Raw genomic sequence first — 24,107 nt, 5'->3', positions numbered from 1 at the left:
CTTTGGAGGTGTGCACCTGTAGTCCCAGCTACTCAGGAGGCTGAGACATGAGAATCGCTTGAACCCAGTAGATGGATGTTGCAGTGAGCTGAGATCGTGCCCCTGCACTCCAGCGTGGGCCGCAGGGTGAGCCTCTGTCTCTAAATAAATGAACCAATTCATTTTCCAAAGCAGAATTCCTAGATCAAGGGGAACCAGTTTATTTGATGTCTGGAGTCTGATCACGGAGAGGCTGGCAGTGCTGAAAATCGGCTCCCACTTTAAACGTATCTTTCACATCCTTACCCCCAGCATGTGATGTCCGGTAGGCGGGATTTGTAAGGCAAGTGAGTGACGTCGCAGGCTCTGCGTGAATGTGTAGTCACGGGGTAACCCTCAGCAGAGGTGGTGTTGGGGAAATGGCTGCTGGCGAAGACGGAAGGTCAGCAGGTCAGGGTTTTCATCTGCTGTTGTGGCATCCAGAGCCTGAAACGAAGGCACGTGGTAGCTTCATGCCTCTCTGGAATCTTCAAGATCAGAAGGAGAATTGTGTCAGTCCCCATGTCCTGGTGGCAGGGAGCCGGCAGAGGTTGAGACACTGGCTGAGTTCTGGAGGGAGCTGAGTAAGACAGAGAAGGGATCCCCCAGGGAATGAAAGGAGAGGTGAGGACTCAGTGTACTGGACGTGTGTCGTGGGGGCAACAGGGAAGGAGGGGCAGGAATGTTGCCATCAGAGAAACGGAACAAGAGCCTCGAGTCCAGGGAGGAGAGAACTGCAGGAAGGAGGAGGTGGCCAGCATGGTAAATGGAGGAAGGAACAGGAGTTAATTTCACAAATGCCACAAGGAGGGATTGGCATGATCTTGGCTCACCATAACTTCCACCTCCCAGGCTCAAGCAGTTCTGCCTCAGCCTCCTGAGTATCTGAGATTACAGGTGCCCACCACCATGCCCAGCTAATTTTTTTTTTGAAACAGAGTCTCACTCTATTGCCCAGGCTGGAGTGTAGTGGCACGATCTTGGCTCACTGCAACCTCTGCTGCCCAGGTTCCAGCGATTCTCCTGCCTCAGCCTCCTAAGTAGCTGGGATTATAGGCACCTGCTACTGTGCCCAGCTAGTTTTTGTATTTTTAGTAGAGATGGGGTCATCTTGGCCTGCTGGTCTTGAACTCTTGACCTCATGATCCACATGCCTCAGCCTCCCAAGTGCTGGGATTATGCCACCGTGCCCAGCCAGTAATATATTATGAAAAATCATTGGCCGGGCGCGGTGGCTCAAGCCTGTAATCCCAGCACTTTGGGAGGCCGAGGCGGGTGGATCACGAGGTCAAGAGAGCGAGACCATCCTGGTCAACCTGGTGAAACCCCGTCTCTACTAAAAATACAAAAAATTAGCTGGGCATGGTGGCGCGTGCCTGTAATCCCAGCTACTCGGGAGGCTGAGGCAGGAGAATTGCCTGAACCCAGGAGGCGGAGGTTGTGGTGAGCCGAGATTGCGCCATTGCACTCCAGCCTGGGTAACGAGCGGAACTCCGTCTCAAAAAGAAAAAAAAGAAAAATCATTATAAATATCTCTGAGTGATTCAAGCCAAAGTTTCTTTTTGTGCACCAGGATACTGGCCTGCACCACCCTGGCTTTCTGGAAGAAGGTGGAATGTTCGGGAAGGGCTGGACACAGTCTGCGTGCTCAGGGCCCATCCAGCAGACTTCTGTCCTGGAGAGAGAGCTAACTTAAAATCATTTCCGATCCTTAGCGCCCCCTGAGATCATCCGAAATAGGACTAGGACCCCATCTTAGCGCCTTTCCACCTCGTCTGTTTATTTTATGTCAGTAAGAGAGCAGCATACCCCGGTATGAAGAATGATCGTCTGTTTCAGGTTCCATGTGGCAAGCAGTTTGGCTTTTAGAATATGAGTTTCCTCTCCCCAGCGCCAGCAGCAGTAGGTGGGTATTCCATTTACAATTCCTTGTCATTGTAGCGTTTTGAGCCATGCCCTCTAGGTTGGGCCATTGGTGCTACAGAAGCCACGCGCAGAGAAAGGAGTATTGTGTCTTTGGGGCGTGTTCTGCCTGATGAGCCTTTAAAGTGTGTGTGCTTGCATGTTTATATGTACATATGATTTTCTCCTTCAGAACTAGATAAATTAATTTTTTTTTGAGACAGAGTCTCATTCTGTTGCCCAGGCTGAAGTGCAGTGGCATGGTCTCACCCACTGCAGCCGCCATCTCCCAGGCTTGAGTGATCCTCCTGCCTCAGCCTCCCAACTAAGTGGGACTACAGGCATATGCCGCCATGCCTGGCTGATAGTTTTGTGGTTTTTTGGTAGAGATAGGGTTTTGCCAGATTGCTCAGGCTGATCTAGATAAATTAATTCTATAGTTCATATGGAACAGCAAAAAAAAAAAAAAAAAAGGCACGAACAGGAAGTCTATAAAAGACAAATATTGAGGAGGGACTAGCCCTATCAAATATGAAAACATTTTAAAAGCTATAGAAAGGTTTTTTTTTTTTTTGGCACAGCTTTGTGTGGTGGAATTGACCTACAGTGGATTGCATGTATTATTCAGAAAGGCACAGTTTGCCAAATGTTGGCCCAGAGGTGCCCCTTGGGATGCATCCATCACCCCATGATTCCTCCCTGCGCCCCCTGACCTCCTGGGGCCCAGGCATCCACTGATGTGTTCTTTGTGGTTGTAAAGCCTGCAGAAATTAAACACCTGTACAAAGCATGCATACATGGAAGACGGAGCACACCAGAAAGTCCAGAAGCAGCTCTGATGGTTAATGGGAGTTTGTTTTATGATAAAAGATGGCATTTCAAATCAGTGGGGGAGGGAGGTGGATTATTCCATAGAGTGTTGGCAGCTGGGGGCCATCTGGGGAAAAACACAAGCCAGAGGTGGACAGAAGCCTCACAACCACGTTCAAGGCAGGATGGAGATTTAAATATAAAAGAAACCCAAGGCAAATTTGGTAGCCTTGTATTGGGGAAGGCTTTGCAAGTTTGTTTCCAAACCCAGAAGCCACTTATGAGAAAAGATTCAGAGATATGAAAGATTGATAAGTATAAAAATGACAGTTTCTGCATGTCATGAAATAATCATAAAGTTGAAAAACTGGAACAATGGAAGTTATATCAATTATAAAAGGTTAATTTCTTTAATATAAAAATGCTTCTGGCCTGATGCAGTGGCTTAGGCCTGTAATCCCAGCACTTTGGGAGGCCAAGGCAGGTGGATCACCTGAGATCAGGAGTTCAAGACCAACCTGGCCAACCTGGTGAAACTACTAAATATACAAACATTATCTGGGCGTGGTGGCGTGTGCCTGTAAGTCCCAGCTACTTGGGAGGCTGAGGCAGGAGAATCGCTTGAGCCCAGGAGGTGGAGGTTGTGGTGAACCAAGATTCCGCTGTTGCACTCCAGTCTGGACAATCAGAACAAAACTCCGTCTCAAAAAAAAATTTTTGTTTTGTAATAATAAGAAAAAGACTTACCACTCAATAGAAAAACAGGCATGGGTAACTACAGGTCATTTAATACAAATAGTTCCTAAACATGTGAGATGTTCAGATTAACTCAAAACAGAAGAGATGAAAGTTTAAAGAGCAAAGCACTTGCCAGCTGTCACACTGACACCATCTAAAAGTTGGCTGCCCCTGCGGGTGGGGGCAGAGGAAGACAGACACCTCCAAGTGCTGCTGGGCGGGTGTAGCTGGCACAGCTTTCCTGGAAGGCAGCTTGCAGGAGCGGCCAAGTCTGTGAGCCTGTGCCCTCTGTCTCCCGCCTAGAAGCGTAGCTCAGAAATGCACTTGGCCAAGGCTGGGTGCGGTGGCTCAAGCCTGTAATCCCAGCACTTTGGGAGGCCGAGACGGGTGGATCATGAGGTCAAGAGATCGAGACCATCCTGGTCAACGTGGTGAAACCCCATCTCTACTAAAAATACAAAAGATTAGCTGGGCATGGTGGCGCATGCCTGTAATCCCAGCTACTCAGGAGGCTGAGGCAGGAGAATTGCCTGAACCCAGGAGGCGGAGGTTGCGGTGAGCCGAGATCGCGCCATTGCACTCCAGCCTGGGTAACAAGAGCAGAACTCCGTCTCAAAAAAAAAAAAAAAAGAAATGCACTTGGCCGGCTGCAAAGTGACGTGTACACAGTCGTATTTGTAATGGTGAGGATGGGACATACATGGGGACCGGAGTGGGTAAGCACATCCAGAAGGAAGAGTAGAGGCCACCTTGGAAGGAGCGAGGCAGCTCAGTTTGTCCAGCACGATGGAACCCCCCGGGCTGCTGTGTGCTGTGAGGGAGAGAAGCCAGCAGCGCAGAGCAGTGTGGAGTGGGCTGCATCTGGGGCTTCCAAGAAAAGGACGCTAATGTATGTGACCAAGTTCTTGTTTTGATAAACTGGTCACAGTGTCTTCCTTCTGGGAGGGAAGCCAAGTCTTGCACCCCTCTATGCCGTTTGACTACTCCTGGCAGTAACTTACGTCTGCAGAAAAATAAAGATGAAGCAACCCGCTGATTATTTTTTATTTTTATTTCTTTTGAGATGGAGTCTCACTCTGTTGCCCAGGCTGGAGTGCAGTGGCGCAGTCTCAGCTCACTGTAACCTCTGCCTCCTATGTTCAAGTGATTCTCCTGCCTCAGCCTCCCACATAGCTGGGATTACAGGTGGGTGCCAGCATACCCGGTTACTTTTTTGAAGTTTTGGTAGAGATGGGGTTTCACCATGTTAGCCAGGGTGGTCTCTGTCTCCTGACCTCATGATCTGCCTGCCTTGGCCTCCCAAACTGCTGGGATTATAGGCGTGAGCCACCGTGCCCGGCCCACCTGCTGATCTTTAGGCTCAAAATTGCTTGAAATTTGAGACTTCTGAAGCGGCAAGAAAACATAGTATTTTGGGCTTTTTCCTTTGGTCTTTTGTCCCCTGGATAGCCATAAGTTAATTGATGTATTGTTGTAAAGGTCTGCTTTGCCACCAGGCTGTACCGCAGGAGGGGGCTGAAGTGTTTTGGAGTATTAACTGTGTGCCGGGTGCCGTGTATTTTCTCTCTTTAACATGATATTTATGTAATGTTTCCTTAACTAAGCTGTCCTGCCCATATACACACTTATTCTTCTATCAGTCTAAGGGATTATTAGGTAGAATATCTCCATGCTGTAAAGAAACTGAAGGCCAAGAGGTTTGATTATTGATTTGCCTAAGACCCCAAAGCCTAAATAACAGCTGGGCAGCAATGCGCAGTTCATCAGCTTGCCTTCTTCAGGGAGTATCATTGGTGGGGGCTTCTGGGTTGACTGTGCCATTCAGAGCCTTGGGCCCCGAGAACGTGGGCCTCAGGGTGATGTGTGGGCGTAGCCCCAAATGTGGCGTTGTGCTTGAGAAAGTTGCTCAGTATTCCAGAGTCGTAATTCCTTCACCTGTGAAATCGGGAGACTTGGTTCCCAAGGCTGCATGGAGCAGCTCAGAGAGACTCTAGCAGGTGGCAGGTGTTGGGCTCGGGAGGCCCAAGGGCTGCTTGAGCAGGACCAGCCGTTTTGATGCCCGGCTCACTCCAGAGCTTCACAGTGTGTTGCACGTCTGTTTATTGAGAGGTTTTTCATTGAAGTTATGAAATGACATGAGTGGACCTAGTCTTGTATCCCAGCCTCCTGGGGTAATGTGGCAGGGGCTGCAGATGTGCGCTGAGGCGCCCACATTCGGAATTGATCGAACTGCTTTGCTGGTCTGACCGTCTCCAGAAACCCAGCCATGGGCCCCTAGGGAGTGAGTACGCCATTAAATCTCAGTCGTAATGTGTTAAATTACTTTCAAAATGTTCCTTTAGAAGTTTCCTTTTGAATTTTTGTTATTTTTGAGCAAAGTCTCACTCTGTTGCCCAGGCTGGAGTGCAGTGGTACCTTCTTAGCTCACTGCAACCTCCGCCTCCTGGGTTCAAGCGATTCTCTTGCCTCAGCCACCTGAGTAGCTGGCATTACAGGGGTGTGCCACCATGCCAGGCTACGTTTTGTATTTTTAGAAGAGACAGGGTTTTACCATGTTGCCTAGACTGATCTTGAACTCCTGGCCTCAAGCGATCCGCCCTCCTTGGCCTCCCAAAGTGCAGGGATTACAGGTATGAGCCACTGCGCCTGGCTAATTTTTCTGTTTTTAGTAGAGATGGGGTTTCACCATGTTGGCTAGGCTGGTCTCAAACTCCTAGCCTCATGTCATCTGCCTGCCTTAGTCTCCCAAAGTGCTGGTATTTCAGGCATGAGCCACGATGCCCAGCCTTCTCTGTACTGTTTTTTGACTGTTTTCTTTTCTCCTGAGAATTAAGGGATAAGATAGGAACCCATTTCTTATACAGACTAGACTAGGATGATTTTGCCCTTGCCTTAGAAAAGTGCAGGATCCTTGGTATGTTTCGCTTGTTTTCTGTTTTATTCTATTTTTGTTTTGGAGATAGGGTCTCACTCTGTCAGCAAGGGTGGGATGGCAGTGGCATGATCACGGCTCTTTGCAGCTTCAACCTCATGGGCTCAAACAATCCTTCTGTCTCAGCCTCCCGACATGTTGGGATTACAGGTGTGAGCCACTGCACGCAGCGGTGCTTTGTCTTTTACTATGTAATGGAAATTGTGACTTGTTTATTTCTTTTCTAACCAGAAGACAAAGTCGATAAGCCTTTTTCTCTAGCTAAGCTACTAGGCTAGGTTCAGTACCTAAAAGGAGTGTCCACTTTGGGGAGTGGCCAGGGCTAACCTGAGGCCAAGGCACAGTGGGGCCACGTGGCCACCCCATTCCCCGGAGGTGGCCGGAGTACGTTTGCTGTTGTGTTGTGAGCATGGACTTTCTTGTGTCTGAGTGGTTCTGTTGCAAATGCCCCAGACTCATGAACCTGCACATCTCATCCTTCTGCAGATGAACATTTCCCCTGCTTCCCTCGCCAGTCTTTATGAGGAAGACTTCAAGCAAGACATGGCAGCCCTGAAGGTAAAGTGTGGGGCTGGTCGTTGCCATGCAGGTGACAGGCGTGAACTATGACAGTGGGTGTGGCCGGTCTGTGCTTCTACACAGGGAAATACGGTCACGTCTCCACTTTCTTGCAGGTCCTCCCGCCCACCGTGTACCTGAGGGTAACTGAAAATATTCCTCAGATCGTTTCTTTCATCGAAGGAATCATTGCTCGGGGGCACGCTTATTCAACAGCAAAAGGTAGGGTTTATGTTCTTTTCTTTTTGGCAACGGAGTCTTGCTCTGTCACCCTATCTGAAGTGCAGTGGCGTGATCTTGACTCACTGCAACCTCCGCCTCCCTGGTTCAAGTGATTCTCCTGCCTCAGCCTCCCAAGCAGCTGGGATTTCAGGTATGCACCACCACGCCCGGCTAAATTTTTTCGTATTTTTAGTAGAGACCAGGTTTCACCATGTTGGCCAGGCTGGTCTCAAACTCCTGACCTCGTGATCTGCCTGCCTCAGCCTCCCAGAGTGCTGGGCTTACAGGCGTGAGCCACTGCGCCCGGCCGATTCGTGTTCTTAAAACTAAAACATCACTGGGATTTGGAGAAACTGGATGTGTTTATGAGTTGCAGGAACATACTGAACATTTACTGTCTGTCTTGATAGGATTCCAACAGCAAAGCTGTCGTGAGGTTTTCTACGATATTGTGTCTCTTTGCAAAATGGTTGAATTAGTTGTTTGTAAAATTCTTTTCTAGTCACAGGGAGAGGTGTACATCTGGACAGCTAGGCTTGGTAGCAGTTGTGGAATCTAGATGGTAGGTGTACAGGTGTTCATTGTGTTGTTATTTCATCTTTGTTTAGATATTTTCCTAACAAAAAGTTGTGGACAAACACAGCACCTCCAGAGACCTGCTCCCTTTTTTTTTTTGAGACGGAGTTTCGCTCTTGTTACCCAGGCTGGAGTGCAATGGCGCGATCTCGGCTCACCACAGCCTCCATCTCCTGGGTTCAAGCAATTCTCCTGCCTCAGCCTCCTGAGTAGCTGGGACTACAGGCTTGCGCCACCATGCCTAGCTAATTTTTTTTGTATTTTTAGTCGAGATGGGGTTTCACCTTGTTGACTAGGATGGTCTCGATCTCTTGACCTTGTGATCCACCCGTCTTGGCCTCCCAAAGTGCTGGGATTATAGGTGTGAGCCACCGTACCCGTTCTTATTAAAAGTCTGCCTGGGTCATCCCCCTCTATTGGCTGTCATTTCTTCACAGGCCGTTAAGAGTGAGTTGCAGGGCCAGGGGTGGTGGCTGACACCTGTAATCCCAGTGCTTTGGGAGGCAGAGACAGGTGGATCACTTGAGGCCAAGAGTTCAAGACCAGCCTGGGCAACATGGTAAAACCGTGTTTCTACTAAGAAAACAGAAAATTAGCTGGGTCTGGTGACACATGCCTGTGTTCCCAGCTACTCCATAGACTGAGGCATGAGAATTGCTTGATCCCAGGAGGCGTAGGTTGTAGTGAGCTGAGATCGCACCACTGTACTCCAGCCTGGGTGACATTGCAAGACTCTGTCTCAAAATATAAAAATAAAAAAATAAGTTGCAAGGTTGGTTATGGTGGCTAATACCTGTAATCCCAGCACTGAGGCAGGCGGCTCCTTTGAGTCCAGGAGTTCAGGACCAGCCTGGGCAACATGGAGATACCCCTTTTCAACAAAAATAAAATACAGAAATCAGCCAGGCATTCTGGCATGCTGCTGTAGTCCCAGCTACTCGGGAGGCTAAGGGGAGAGCATAGGTGGAGCCCAGGAAGTGTGAGACTGCAGTGAACCATGATTGTCCCACTGCGCTCCAGCCTTAGGAGACAGAACGAGACCGTATCTCAAAAAAAAAAAAAGAGTGAGTTGCAGATGTTTTGATGCTTCAGCCCTGACACTTCAGCATGCATCTCTGCGTAAAAGGAGTCCTAATGTCATGGTCAGACCTAAGACAATGAGTAATTTCCGGCTAGCATCACGCGTCCTCCATAGTAGACGTACTCATGTGTCCCCAGGTTTCTTTCACGACTGACACCCCCCGCCCCACACCATAATCTCATCAAGGGCGTGCACTGTGTGCGGGTGTGTTGGTTTTGTCCCCTCACTTTTCCCCTCCTCATAGACTTCCGTCTCTGTGTTTTTCATATTTTCTGGGTAAGCACGTGTACTCTGGAGACGCTGCTGGGTCAGTCTTCCTGTGGGGCCGTCTGTTTAGGTTTGCCTGTTGCTCACCGCAGGTGGTTTGTTGGGCTGGTTTTCGAATGCTAATCTGTCTGGTGGCCCCCAGGCAAGGCTGGTGTCCTGCTGTTTTGCTGCCTCTGTGATCGAGCCTTGAATTCTGCCGTAAATCTAAACTAACCCCCACCCATCCTGGCCGCAGACCCTGACCCCGGCCTCATCTCTCCATGGAGTTCTTCACCAGGCACAGTTGAACGTGGACTTTCTTGCTCAGCCTTGATGTGTCCGCTACGCCGATCGGCAGCCAGCTCTGCACTGCCATAGTTCGCTGTTTGACGTGTTCAGATTGTGTCCCCATCTGGATCATAAATTCTCAGACCGTAAAAACCTCTTGCTTTACTGAATGACCCCTTAGGGTGTCCGGCCCACGGCTGAAGATATGCAGGTGTCGAATATTTGTTGCAGTGAGTGCGAAAGCATAAAGCACTGTCCTGGTCGGGCCTGTCCTCCTGGGTGCTGCCAGGAGCGTACGCTGAGTAGGTGAGGCCCCAAGGACCCACTGGTAGGCTCTGCTAATGGAAGTGGCTTTTTACTTGTTCTAATCCAGTATATTTAGATTTTGTTTCCAAGCAAACTTTTTTAAAGGACTTAGGCGGTTGAATGAGAGTTTACGCCAGAAAACATAGGAGTTACTTTTTGCTGTCGTGTAACTTGAAGTAAGACGTGTAGGCCTGTGCCTCCGTTTTAGGAATACACTGATACATGTTGGTGAGTCTTCGGGGATTCTCATCTTCACAGGCTTTAGGAATACATGCTGTTCGCTGCGTTATTACCGTGTTTTGTTACGGTTTGTACATTTAATGATAGTACCAATATATTGATTCAGAATACACTTACATTCACTCAAACCCCCGTAATTTGGACTTTGTGACAATTCCAGAAGGACTTAGCTGTGGTTTGATCTTTGAACTCTTGGTGAAAAACAATTTGCTCAGCAAATTGATAACATAAACCAAAGTAAGGGAGGATGTTTCCGCTAGTAAGGGAGTGGTTTCTCTCCAGCGAAGGGCTTTTAAAGGACTGTTTGTATTCTGACTTCATAGAAAGCAGCTACCAGGGCCTGGGTGTCCCCCTACTGTCCTCTGGTTCATCCCCAGCATCGAGTGCCAGCTGGGGGACAACCCTGAATGACCAGGGAGGACGCTGCAGGGACAGGGCAGTGTTTTCTGTGGAAACGTCACTTGGCTTTGTTTGCCCAAGCCACCCTGCCCTTTCCTCCCACCAGTGACCACTGTGCTGAGGGGGCCTATACTGTCCCTGTGCGCTGAGGACGTGAGACAGGTCCTGGCTGCAGCTTGTGTTTGCCAGTTGCAAAGTTTCCTTGATCTTACCAAGCCCAGCATCCGCAGTAAGGACAGTGCTGGTGCAGATTAGTAACTGCATTAGTCACAAAGAATGTGAAGACTCAAACTTTGTAAAGGCTGAAAGTTGCACCTTGAGGGCAACCACGTGCTGCTGTGTGGTTGGAGGGTGCTGCATGGTGGCCGTGGATCCGTGGTGCTGAGAATGGCCATAGTCACAGCCCGGGTTGGCATTGCCTCCTTCCTGGGGAGACACGGCCTGGAAGACACAGTGGCTGCAGCCTGGCAGCCTCGGAGCCTGGGTTGGTAGGTAGCGCTTTCTTCTCGACGGAGCTCCCACTCTGAGCACCTCCTCGCCAGCTCTGTTCCTTAGGCTTTCTGGTGGAAGTGGCAAGGACAACCCTGTGACCTCAGTCTGCACAGCGGACCTTGGTCCTCAGCCCCACAGACACTTCAGTATGCGAATGATGTTTTTTTGGGTTTTTGTTAGAGATGGGGTCTCACTGTGTTGCCCAGGCCAGTCTAGAACTCCTCAGCTCAAACAGTCCTCTTACCTCAGACTCCCAAACTGCTAGGATTGCAGGCATGAGCCACTGTGCTGTTCCAGATGAGGTTTTTAATGAAAAAGGTAGCTTTAGAAGCCGACTGGGTAAAGAAAGAGTGTCTTTCCTAGCTGGCGTGTAACACAAAGCCCAGGATCTAAATGAAGGTCAGTGATAATACCTTCCTGTTTTCTGATTAAATAATTTTCTCAGCAATTTACAGAGAACTTACATTTGTGTTTTCACTTTGATGTGTACTCATGATGTGTCCAAATCATGCATTTATCATATAGGATTGTTTTTAATTTTGGTTAAAAAAATATATTAAGCCAGGCATGGTGTCATGCCTGTGATCCCACCTACTGGGAAGATAGAGGTGGGAAGACTGCCTGAGCCCAGGAGTTCAAGGCTATAGTGAGCTGTGACTGTACCACTGCACTCCAGCCTGGGCAACACAGCAAGACCCTGTCTATAAACATATAAATAGTACATATGCGTATGAGGGCCAAATGCTGTGTTCTGTGTTTAAATTCTAATTACTTGTTAGATGGTAAGCTTGTGTATATGCTGACATTCAGACTGAGAAGTGATGAATTCTTAATCGCCTTTATAAACAGGCAACGTCTACTTCGATCTAAAGTCGAGAGGAGACAAGTATGGCAAACTGGTCAGCGTGGCCCCTGGTCCAGCTGGAGAGCCAGGTGAGTTGGCCGGGCCCAGCCCTGCGGGTCCCGCCCCTGCCTCCGGTCTCAGCCTGGGGAGATGAGGTCTGGAGCGCAGACCCCTCCTCTTGCTCAGGCACTGGCCGCACCCAGGTCACAGCTGCGTTTTAAATTTAATTCACTTTCTCTGGATGGCTCCAGCTTGTGAGGCATAAAGTTCAAACGGCAAGTGGGGCGTCGTCCACCCCCACCCCCAGTGTGCCTGGCTTCACTCCCTGGAGACAGTGCTGGTCACCCGTCTCCTGTTTCCTTCCCAGGATTTTCAGTGCACGTGAAAACTTCATACACGTGCATTCTATTTTAACTTTCTTCTGTGTTTTGCTGTTACTGTACATTTAATTCCCATACATGTCTCACCATCTGTTAAACTTCCCCTCTCTTTGGATCTCCTCCTTGCTCCATTCTGTTCCTGGGAGTTGTTAGGTGAAAACAGTTTTTATGGAGAAGAAATAGTAAGCTTAATTTTAACTAAGTTAAAAATAATTTTAAAAGGAGTCTGCTTAAGGGAACCCAACAAGAATAACAGGCACAAACCCACAAGATTGTTCAAGGTATTTCTGGTTCCAGGCACTGTCTTTCTGCCCTGCAAACAGTCCGATGAACCCTAATCATTCATAGCACTGGTGCTTCAGGTTCATTCCTACATTCTCCCTGGTGACCCGCCCCGCTCCCCGCACAGGCCGGAACACAGAAGCCCACGTTATCCACGTGTGAGGCGTGGCTACCAGCAGGCCGTGGGCTGTGCTTGCACATGTGGAGGAGGAGTTTCTGAGAGTTGTACATTCTGGCATCAGGAAGTTTTTTTTAGTTATTTATTTTAATAGATTTATTTTTTAGAGCCATTTAGCTTCACAGCAAATTTGAGAGTAAGGTACAGAGAATAGTGTCCACCCGCTGCCCCCACACTGCCTCCTGCACTGAGAGGACCCCCACCATTGACACATCAGCTTCGCCCAGAGACCGGAGCTGCCGTCAGGGTTCACTCCCGGTGCTGGGGCTGTGGGTGTGGGTGAGAGTTTCATGACTTGTTTCCACCATTATAGCATCATACAATCAGAAATGAAGACACTGGAGAGCGGAAAGCATCGAGAACTTCTCATCAGGTGGCCCCGAAGCGCCTGCCCTTTTCCTCCTCTTCCCTCTGTGTCCTCTGTTGTTCTGTTCCAGCCGCACCTACGATAACCCCCAGTCGCTCCTCCCCTTTTTCAGTTTCTCATCATCTTCAGACCTTTTGGAGGCTGAAGAGACGTTCATGCTAAATCTTTTGAGCTCTTTCCTTCAGCTTAACCAGGTTAATCATAGGTGCGTTATCAGACGACAGACCTTCTGTTGGAACTATGGAAATGCCAAGCCCATCTGCCCGAGCAGCTTTCTTCCTCTCCAGGCTCACAGGTCCATTGAACTGTTCGCCGCCTTCTGCATTCTCAGTCTGTGGTATTTCAGGTGTGACCGTCACCACTTTCTTCTCTGCTGCCACCTCAGCCGTTTTTCACGGGTGCTTCCTCTTTGACAGGGAGCTCTGGGCTTTGTTTCTTCCTCCGCTGTTTCAGCTCCCAGTATGTCATCTTCATTTGCCTCCTTTTCAGCATGTACTGAAAGATAAGTCTGGAGTCTGTGGATAACATCTTGCTGCCCGGCACGGTGGCTCATACCTGTAATCCCAGCACTTTGGGAGGCGGAGGCGGGCAGATCACAAGGTCAGGAGATCGAGACCATCCTGGCCAACATGGTGAAACCCCGTCTCTACTAAAATACAAAAAATTAGCTGGGCATGGTGGCAGGTTCCTATAGTCCAGCTACTTGGGAGGCTGAGGCACAGAATTGCTTAAACCCAGGAGGCAGAGGTTACAGTGAGCTGAGATCACACCACTGCACTTCAGCCTGGTGACAGAGTGAGACTCTGTCTCAAAAAAACAAAAACAAACAAACAAAAAGATCTTGCTTTATTCCCTTGGTCTCCAAACCCACGAGTAAGACATTCCTTTTCTTAGTGCAACAAGATTCAGCTTACGGAGCTCCACTGTCTCAGTTGCCATCTTGTTACCTCTCCCCGCTCCTTTTTTTTTGAGAGGGAAGCTCCCTCTGTTGCCCAGGCTAGAGTGCAGTAGCATGATCTTGGCTCTCTGCAACCTCTGCCTCCCGGTTTCAAGCAATTCCCTCTGCCTTAGCGTCCGGAGTAGCTGGGATTATAGACGTGCGCCACCACACCTGGCTAATGTTTGTATTTTTAGTAGAGATGGGGTTTCACCATGTTGGCCATGCTGGTTCTAAACTCCTGAGCTCAGGTGATCCACCTGCCTTGGCCTCCCAAGGTACTGGGGTTACAAGTGTGAGCCACTGCGCTCCACCCATTTGCTGGAATACTTTCATACAGGCAGACTTTCTTCTGGTTACTTGGTTGTACGGTTTGTATAAGAAAAGCAGGATCTTTCCCTTAATTCACCAGTTTTCAAAATAAGGAGTTGGCTTCCATATCTTCCTCCGGCGGTGGCCGGGTCGTGTTCTCTCATTGTTGGGAGCTCGTGGGCTGTAGTGCATGTGCTGCGTTAGTCGGTTGCTGCCCTCACCTTATTGAGCCTCAGTTTGCCCGCTCTTTTGCTGATGGGAGCTACTCCCGAGTCCCTTACACTCAGCCCTGTTGTAGTTGATGTTTCGTGGCTGGCTGTCTGATACAGTAAGATATTCCTGGCTTGTGTTGGAATAAGCCGTTTTTCCCGGAGGCCCCATTTTTCTTTTAATGAAAAATGGTGTTTTGAGAACACAGCTTGGGCACCACGGATACTCATGGCTGCCATCTGTCATTGTTCCCTGCAGACTGAGGTGATGAACGCGTCTGCTCCATAGGTCATGCTGATGCTCAAATTCAGGGCCACGCGGTTTCATTGACCTCATCTGTTCACATGCGTAGCTCCCTTTTCCCCTGTGGCAAATCCTGGCTGGCCCTTAAGGACACTGTGTGTGACAGGATACCCAGTGGTCATCCACCTGCTTTAGCCCATTGCTGACCAGCAGTCCTGCCCAAGGCTTGACCATGGCTAGAAGGTTCCCACGGTTAGAAGGTTCCTATGCATGTGCCTCCTCCCTGCCCTCACGTGTCTACATGTCGGAGCCCAGCCTCCACCTGCGCCGCCTTCTGCAGCCCCATCCTGTCTCCCCCCTCCCACCATCTCCAGGTCGGTTCTTTCCCTGTTGTTTTTGAAGCTCATTCCCCAGCACTTTCTGAAGGAAGAGCCCTTCCTTGGAAACGGTATTCCCTGTATTCGTGCCTGTGGCCGACAGTGTGCTGCCTTCCACTTCAAGTCAGTTTGGCTGGAAATACAATCGTTGGCCACATTTTCTGTCCCTAAGTATCTTAAATACGTTCCTGTATTTTCCTTCAGCAGAAGGTGTTACTGATGCTCTCATTTCCATGCACTGGGTATGAATCGTTCTGTTTGCCTGGATGCCTAGAGGACGTTATTCTTACTAAAATGACTAGTAATAAAAACAGTCCGACCCAGAAAAAGTATCTGTGTCTTCACCAAAACAGTTCAGCGTCTTCAAATTCATCAAAGGCGCCTGTATTGGTGCTCCCGGGTGGTAAGAGTGACACTGGGGCGTCGTGCACCTGTGGTGTGCCTGTCCTGGGTGGATGGGACAGCGGGTTTTGGTGAGCACATACCACTGGCAGCCTTGCTGCAGTGACGGGCGCCTCGCTCAGTCCCGGCTTCACCAGCCGCATTCCCTGACATGACCACACACCTGTGTTGTTCCTTCCTATAACAGGGATGAAAGGTAGATCTTCCTTTTCATGGGGGTTTGCCCTCACTGAGACCATCAGTGACAGTGTCCACAGAGGATGGGCGGCTCTCCAGTGAGGCCATGCTGCCCTGTCCACACACGAAACCAGTGCCCAGACAAGGAGGCATGCTCCGCATGGATAAATCTGGGAAATGACATAGTTTAGGAAATGGTGATTTTAGGGCCATGCCCTTATTGGGGTGCATTTCTCTGCCTACCCCACTGTGGCCTCTGTCCAGGCTGCCCCTCACCTGTGATGGCCGACTGCCCCCTTTTCCATTTGCCTGCTGAATTCCCATCCATTCCTCCTAACCTTGTCAACTTTGCGCAGCTGGGCCTCGGGCACCTAGTCCTCCCTGTGTGTGACGCATGCCCTCCATCATTCCTCGTGAGTCCATGTGCCTGTGAGTGTCACTCACCTGCAGGCTCCTGGAGGGCCTGGCTCTTTGTAGCATCTGTCACTGGGGTGCGTGACAAGGAGAAACCGCAGTGACCTGCATGTTCCTGGCTCCCTTTGGTGTGCTCCCAGGTAGGGCGCCCACCCCAGGAACAGCTGCATGGCACTGAGCTGGCTGTTGGCATCCAGCGTTTAATCCAGTACAGAGCTTGTCTATAGGATTTACTCAGGTGGGAAGGGTCACCCTTTAAAGGTGGGCAAGAGCCCCTCTGAACGCTCTCCAAGGCCCTCCATCTAGAGCTGGCTCGCTGCCTCGCTGGAGCACGTGGTCCCACTTCCCCTCCTGCGTCGTCTTACCCTATGAATGTGATGGGGCCTCTTTGATGATTTGGTGATTTCCTTTCACTCTGTATGATTAGTATCTTTTTGGAAAAACCAACCCTGAAACTCAGTTACTGATAAGCAGAGCATCTCTCATAAGACAGGATTAAGAAAAATGGGGAAACCCCACCCAGTACATGGTACACTCCTGAGAAATGAGCCTCTGGGTTCCTGGGTGACCAGCTCTCCCTGTGTGCTGGTGCATCTGAGATGACAGCACTGCCGGTACTCCTGTCCCTCACTTGGGTGAAACAGGAGTAGGTGAGACATGTGCGGCTCCTTAGAAGAGAAACAGCGGGGTGTGCTTCCCCCCAGCAGCTGGAGGGGGTGTGCTTCTCACCAGCAGCTGGAGGGGCTGCCATGGGGTGGCCAGCTGGGTTTCCCTGGTGAGGGTGACCAGCTGAGCTTCTGAGGTGGGGGTGACTGTCTGGGCTTCTGTGTGGCGGGGGCTGTCTGGGCTTCCATGCTGGGGTGACTGGGCTTCTTCCCCTGATGCACCGTTTTTCATCTGCAGCGGACTCTGACAAGCGTCATCCCAGCGACTTCGCCCTGTGGAAGGCAGCCAAACCCCAGGAGGTGTTCTGGGCCTCTCCCTGGGGACCCGGGAGGCCAGGCTGGCACATTGAGTGCTCTGCCATCGCTAGGTAAGGCGCCTGCTGCTTCATGGGGGTGTGGGGCTCAGTTTCCCCTGGCGCCTGCTCAGGGCAGTGGAGGATGTGGACAGGAGCAGGTGCAGCCTGGCATGTGTGCCCACAGGTGGTTTTTTGGGAAGAGATTTTGCTGGAGTGTGAAAGGGCATGGAAGGGGGCGAAGCAGACCCAGGACACATCCAGCTTTCCCCACTCAGAACACATCCTGCTGCACATCCTGCCGCCCCCACTCAGTCCCATGACACTGTTCTCCTGGGCCGCTGTGGCGTCCCCTGCTCTGGAAACACCCTGTCTGTCCCAGTGTCTGCCTTTCACCGGCGCCTTCTACACCTTCTCTCTGGTCCCCTCTTTGGACGCGCCTCAGGGGTCCGTGCTCTAAGACTCTGCCTGCAGCCAGGGGCCCCTTGGGTGGGGTGTGTGAAAAGCAGCACCGCCCGTGCCCCATACCACACGGCTACCCACAGGACTTGCCACGGTTAGCTTCTTACTGTGGTGCTGGTGTGTGTGGCCCGACCTTCTGCAGGCAGCAGGGTACCCGGCCGCGCGTTTGGACTGTTCCCCCGAGGGAATAACTGTGAGTATGTTTCCTATTTGTAGAAATCAGGTTTTTAAAAAAATCACTATTAACTCACGGATTTTAGTATACCTGACAGCAATCTTTATTGCAATGAACAGTTTTAAAAATTAGAAACACAAAGAATGGTGAAGGTGAACACTTTAAGCCGCATTGAAGATTTTCATCTGGGTAAATCCAGTCACCTCGAAGCCTGTGGGCGCTGGGTTCAGGATGTGTTTCCTGGCTGGTGTAGACGGAGTATGGGTGGGGATAATTATTTCACACGAGGACTCTGCTCCAGTCCTGGACTCCCAGACCTGAGTATTCAGCCCTGAGTAGGGTTGCCCCATTCTGCCAGGAGGGAAGGCCTTGTCCTCCGTGACCTGCCCCTGAATTTTGGTGGTCTTCTCTAAGACCCAGAAAGAGTCTCTCCCTTTTCCGCTCAGGCCCCACCACTTGCACTGTGGCTACACGGCTCCTCTGGAAATGCCTCAGTCATTCCTGAGACACCAAACTCTGTTGTTACTAGGAGGCATGGGCCTAACTTTTGATTAAAAAAAATTAAAAATGTCCAGTCACCAGTCGTCATACTTTAACTACTTATGTGTGTTTATAAATACTTAATTGCAGACTATGGGGGTATCAACTGGGTTGTAGATTCTTTTTTTGAGATTGAGTTTCACTCTTGTTGCCCAGGCTGGAGTGCAATGGTGTGATCTCAGCTCACCATAACCTCCACCTCCCTGGTTCAAGCGATTCTCCTGCCTCAGCCTGAGTGGCTGGGATTACATGCGCACGCCACCACACCCAGCTAATTTTTTTTGTATTTTTCATCGAGACTGGTTTTCACCATGTTGGCCAGGCTGGTCTTAAACTCCTGACCTCAGGTGATCCGCCTGCCTTGGCCTCCCAAAGAGCTGGGATTACAGGCATGAGCCATCATGCCCAGCCCAGATTCATTTTTTAGATTCAAATAATTGCTCTAAAGCAGGTAGAAAACATTAGTGAGTTTCAAACGTAATGCTACTATTGTATACCTTATTTTTGTTGAAAGATTAAATAATGAAAAGAGACCATTATTGTTCCTTCTGAGCCTTCTCTTATTTTAAATGGATGTAACATAGAGATTGGGATCGAGACTAACGTAGTGAAGCCTGTGGCCCCACAGTTCATATGAAACCTTCACATCGTCGTGTTGGCTTCGGATCTTCGAAAGAGACAATTGCTAAACACAAATGAGGTTCCTCCCTTCCCCTCCCCATTCCTAGTCCCATGGTCTCCTTCACAGCATTTGAACTGCAGGGAATGTTAAGAGTTACCCTGAGATGACCCATTGCTAAGATGTAAAAATCTTAGAGCATCACACTGCAACGTGTGTTTCTGTGACACCCGATCCCTCAAGCTCGAGACCTGTGTGTACAGTCCTTCCTCGAGCACAGGGAGCCAGACCAGTGGGAGCAGGAAGGACCTCTGCAAGGCGTCTGCACCTTATAAACTCTGCACCTATCATTTTAAGAAAATCCACCAGGCTGCAGCTTCTGCAGCCTGGTTCAGGGTCGTCGCCATGCTTCTGCAGCTGGTTCAGGGACAGAGCTTCCAGTGGGCTGGCCCAGCCTCATGTTCCCCGTCACCGCCATTAATTTTAGTGTGTGGGTTTGCAGAAACGCGTTTTTGTGGCTGCATGGCACTGCACTGTAGGAGAAAGGGGAACAACTGCCACGTGCTGCTTTGAACTCTCTCACCTTGTGACTCCTATGTGGCTGCTAGTTACGTTTCCAGAAGTTAGAAAACCACTAAACCCTACCAACTGAAAGTAAATAAAGGTAATTTGTTGAGTTTAAAATATATACTTATATGTAGTACCTAGAGCAAAAAGAATAAGTCTCTTTACTGGGATGAAGAATCATGAATGATGGGTTTACGACGACAGGATTTCAGTTTTCGTTTGAAGCAGTTAAATTATCATGCAGACTGATTTAAAATGAGGTCCATTTATTCATTGCATTTAAAAGGCTGGAAGGCGTAAATAGATGAGGTTTGAAGAAAATAGGTTGCTTGATTGAATGAATTCGCTGTCTTGTACTGTGTCTTGCAGTATGGTATTTGGAAGTCAGCTGGATATCCATTCAGGTGGGATAGATTTAGCTTTTCCACATCACGAAAACGAAATTGCGCAGTGTGAAGTCTTTCATCAGTGCGAGCAGTGGGGAAATTATTTTCTGCACTCTGGTAAGTCATGACTTCAGATTAATTTGTTCTGTTTCAGTTCTGGCAGTTCTGTCTTCGCTGGCGAAACAGCCACATTTGGGGATCCATAGATCAGCTAATAGGTCAAGAAATGGATTTATTTGCCTCTTAAAGTATTTTTGAGTTTTAATTATTTGGGCATGAACTTCCTTGGATTGCAGCCGTGATCAGACCTTTTTAGAACGGACTAGAATATGGACAATGTTTGGCAATCCTGTTCTATATAAGTTTCCTTCAAGTAAAATTATTGAGGAACCTCAGGTAGCACAACATAATGGTGATTATGAACACTCCTTCCTGAAGCTGCAGTGCTGTCACTAGATGTCCCCACCATTTTCTATAGCCCTTTCTTCCACTGATAAGACCCTAACTGAGGAAGCCCAGCTGTCTGCTCTCAGAAGCGGATGAATCATCATGAGTTAAGCAACACCTTGAACCCCGCAACTTTGGGATTCCCTTGGATATACTGGAAGGATCCTATTTCCAAGTTTACAGGGCCAGAATTAACCAGTCTTACTACCTTTTTGGGAGGGACAGCTAAGGTATTTGAGACAAAGAACGATAAAGAGTGTTTGGCAGTGATAGGATTTGGAGATGCAGACTTCAACATCTAAAATACAGGAAATTAACAAGTGCTGTTTTTCGAAGTCCTTGAATTGGGAAATTAGGCTGTCACTGTGCAGTAACGTGAAATGCAGCAACGCCCCGGCTTTCTGGTCCATCGCTGTGCAGTAACGTGAAATGCAGCAACGCCCCGGCTTTCTGGTCCGTCGCTGTGCAGTAACGTGAAATGCAGCAACGCCCCGGCTTTCTGGTCCGTCGCTGTGCAGTAACGTGAAATGCAGCAACGCCCCGGCTTCTGGTCTGTCACTGTGCAGTAACGTGAAATGCAGCAACGCCCCGGCTTTCTGGTCCGTCGCTGTGCAGTAACGTGAAATGCAGCAACGCCCCGGCTTCTGGTCCGTCGCTGTGCAGTAACGTGAAATGCAGCAACGCCCCGGCTTTCTGTGCAGTAACGTGAAATGCAGCAATGCCCCGGCTTTCTGGTCCGTCGCTGTGCAGTAACGTGAAATGCAGCAACGCCCCGGCTTCTGGTCCGTCGCTGTGCAGTAACGTGAAATGCAGCAACGCCCCGGCTTCTGGTCCGTCGCTGTGCAGTAACGTGAAATGTAGCAACGCCCCGGCTTCTGGTCTGTCGCTGTGCAGTAACGTGAAATGCAGCAACGCCCTGGCTTTCTGGTCTGCAGCAGGGTTCACTTTGGGTTTCTTCATGGACAGAAACAGATGAAAGTGACTGCCCCCAGGCCACCTCCTGCAGCATGTCCTTCACCCCAGGCTTACCCTGAGGAATTGCGGGACCCAGCACGAGGCTCTGTCCCCACTGTTACCTACTGCGTCTGCCACTCAGACTGCCCCAGTTTTTGTCTAAAACTGAAGCAGAAAGCAAGCTGGCTGGGTGGCTGTTTGAGGAGTTGTTTTGTCCAGCACCCCACACCTTTTCCCTGGGGAGGGCTCAGCGCTACCTGAAATCCATTTTATTTCGCAGATGATGTCCCCTGCTTGGTGGAGTTCCTAATCAGAATGCACGCCTGTCACCCCCACTTCGTTTCAGCTGGTGCTCACGTGGGAAGGGGGTGCACATGGCTGGGGTGCACCCCTTCGGGAGCCCAGCACTGATTTCCACAGCGGAGGGCCCGCACTCCTCTTTTGACCACGGGGAAGGAGGTCTCTCTCCCTTGGCCCAAGGACTTCTGAACTGTGTTCTTGGAGAGGTAGCCTGCTCAGAGCCATCTGGTGGGGCTGAGGCACTAAATCTCAGGCACAGAGTCAGTCATGTCCCTCCTCCCAGATTCGGCTCAGTTCATCGCCCCCGAACTGTCTGAAGAGCAGGAGTTGCTCCCTCCACAGGCGTGTTTCTCTCTGCAGGTTTATCCTCTTCGTTAGGCCAGGGTTTGTAACTGACACCATGACCTGCAGCGAGCCCTTCAGCCAGTGTGGAGCTGGGGGCAGGAAGGGCGGCCTTAGCCATGCTGACCCTTCGCTCTCTCAGGTAGTGAGGAGGGGCTGGGGTCTAGAAACGGAGGTCGAGGTCGTGTTCACTTTCAGATATGGAAATGGGAAAGCATTCGTTGTTGAGACAGTCTTGCTCCGTCCCCCAGGCCTGGGAGTGCAGTGGCACGATCTCAGCTCATTGCAACGTCTGCCTCCCGGGTTCAAGCAGTTCTGCTGCCTCAGCCGTCCTAGTAGCTAAGACTACAGGTGTGCGCCACCACACCCAGCTAATTTTTGCATTTTTAGTAGAAGCAGGGTTTCACCATGTTGGCCAAGGTGGTCTCAAACTCCTAACCTCAAGTGATCCACCTGCCTCTGCCTCCCAAAGTTCTGGGATTGTAGGCGTGAGCCACTGTGCCCGGCGGGAAGGTTTTGCTGCCACTTTTCAGTGAGTTTTACTACCTATCAAGGCACTAGGAATCTTTTTCATACTAGTTTGGCCCTAAACAAAACAGCAGTGTCTCCTGACACAGGAGAAGTGACGCTTGTTCTCCTGCACCCAGTGGATGGAAGAGCTGAGTGGGTAGACGCTGTTCTAGCCTGTTAGGGCTGCTCTAGCCAAATACGAAGAGTGCCATCTTATGAACAACAGGAATGGATTCCTCACAGTTCTGCTGGCCGGAAGTCCTGTGTCCGCACGCTGGCAGATGTGGTGGCTCGGAAGGGGCCGATTCCCGTCCATAGACGGCTGTCAGCTCTCCAGGGCTCTGTCTGGGGTCTGTTTTAGAAAAGCCCTGATTCCATTCACAGTGGCCCTGCCCCCAGGACGTCATCAGCTCCCTCAGGCCCCACCTTGGGTTACCATCACCTTAGGGCCAAGGATTTTGACAGGCGTTTGGGAGGACATAAACACTCAGACCTCAGCAAACGTGTTGCATTTTCCAAATATCATCAATTAAAAGACGTTAGAATCGTGCTTGGTGTAATCACATTATGTAGAGTTACATCTTCAAAGTTATATATACTTTCGGAAACCACATTCGAACCAGTTGGCTTATTTGTATTTTTTCTGAGGCAGAGTCTCACTCTGTGGCCCAGGCTGGAGTGCAGTGGCACGAACATAGCTCACTGTGGGCTCCACCCTCTGGGCTCAAGTGATCCTCCCACCTCAGCCTCCTGAGTTGTTGGGACTGCAGGCACATTCCACCACACCCAGCTAATTTTTTTTTTTTTTGTAGAGACAGGGTGTCGCCATGTTGCCCACACTGGTCTCCAAACTCATGGGCTCAAGCAATCCTCCCACCTCAGCCTCCCAAAGGGCTGGGATTACAGGCATGAGCCACAGCATCAGCCTGGAGCACTCCTATTTGGAGTTGTGTCAGAGAAAGAGGAAGAGTCTTCTGTTAGAAACAACCCATATCTTGGAGATGAGCCTTGTAAAGCTACAGGCTCAGATTTGGGAGTTGTGGGTGTGGGTTTCCTTCGGTCCTTCACATACATAGGACATGAAACAATTCCAAGGTCTTCAGAGTCTGAAAACCACTGCAGCAGAGCATCTAACTAATCCCACTCGGAGACCCGCAGGCTCCACTCTGTCTGGACAGTGGTCAACAAGCTTTGCCGCCAAGCGCCTGATTTGCTGAATGAGAGCTGTGTCGTTCTTTCGGATGCAGCCAGTCAGTCAGTGTCTCTGGATTACAGGAAAGGGAAAATGGATGAAATACTGCCGTCGGCACTGTGCTTGCCCATTCTTGTTTAGCTCCTGCGTCAGCTGGGGCACCGATGCCATCGCCCTCAATGGGGCTGGGTGTCCCTGAAGCCATGGAACCATGCAGGTGTGTCTTCCTGGAACACACAGCACGGGTGAAGATTCAGGGGCAGACCTGTGCCAACATTCGCCCGTCTATGCAGTGTATAGATGCGGGTTCCCACGCGTTTCCTGAGGCAGAGAGTCCCCCACACAGCTTGGACTGAATGCTTTTGTTTCTCTTTCAGGGCATTTGCACATGAAAGGCAAAGAAGAAAAAATGTCCAAATCATTAAAAAACTACGTTACTATTAAGGTAATGTGCTTGCTGTAGTGTGTCTCCGGGGTGCTGACGGCTGGCTGAACCCATCTTAATGTGCTTGCTGTATTATGTCTCCAAGGTGCTGCTGGCTTGCCGAGCCCATCTTAAAGGCTTCTTTGTCATTTGAGAGTCGCAGAATCCAATTCCCAGTGTCCTCTGGCCCCTTTGCTGTGACAAGACCTGCCTCCTCTTCCTCCCACTTTAAATGGCTCTCCGCCTAATCGCGCCCTCTTGCCGGGCCCCGGCTGCTGTTTTCTGAGGTCTCTTTCTCGG

General features: G+C 50.0%; 1 protein-coding gene across 7 annotated transcripts in view; it reads left to right on the top strand.

The window, feature by feature from the left end:
* Positions 1-24,107, top strand: part of CARS2 (cysteinyl-tRNA synthetase 2, mitochondrial) — a 62,444-nt gene that overhangs the window by 16,619 nt on the left and 21,718 nt on the right. For 4 of the 7 annotated variants that reach the window (XM_078330774.1, XM_017970468.4, XM_002742542.6 and 1 more), the window contains exons 4-9: positions 6,887-6,958; positions 7,075-7,180; positions 11,658-11,741; positions 16,835-16,964; positions 19,622-19,755; positions 23,761-23,828. In XM_078330774.1, coding sequence (XP_078186900.1) covers positions 6,887-6,958; positions 7,075-7,180; positions 11,658-11,741; positions 16,835-16,964; positions 19,622-19,755; positions 23,761-23,828 — 594 coding nt within the window. Of the gene's footprint in view, positions 1-1,857; positions 1,925-4,531; positions 4,654-6,886; positions 6,959-7,074; positions 7,181-11,657; positions 11,742-16,834; positions 16,965-19,232; positions 19,350-19,621; positions 19,756-23,760; positions 23,829-24,107 lie in introns of those variants that run through there. The other 3 variants (XM_078330840.1, XM_078330816.1, XM_035294017.3) reach the window with 3 other exon arrangements.

The sequence above is a fragment of the Callithrix jacchus genome, chromosome 1, assembly GCF_049354715.1.
Source record: "Callithrix jacchus isolate 240 chromosome 1, calJac240_pri, whole genome shotgun sequence".
Taxonomy (NCBI): domain Eukaryota; kingdom Metazoa; phylum Chordata; class Mammalia; order Primates; family Cebidae; genus Callithrix; species Callithrix jacchus.
This window is presented reverse-complemented; position numbering and strand designations above follow the sequence as displayed.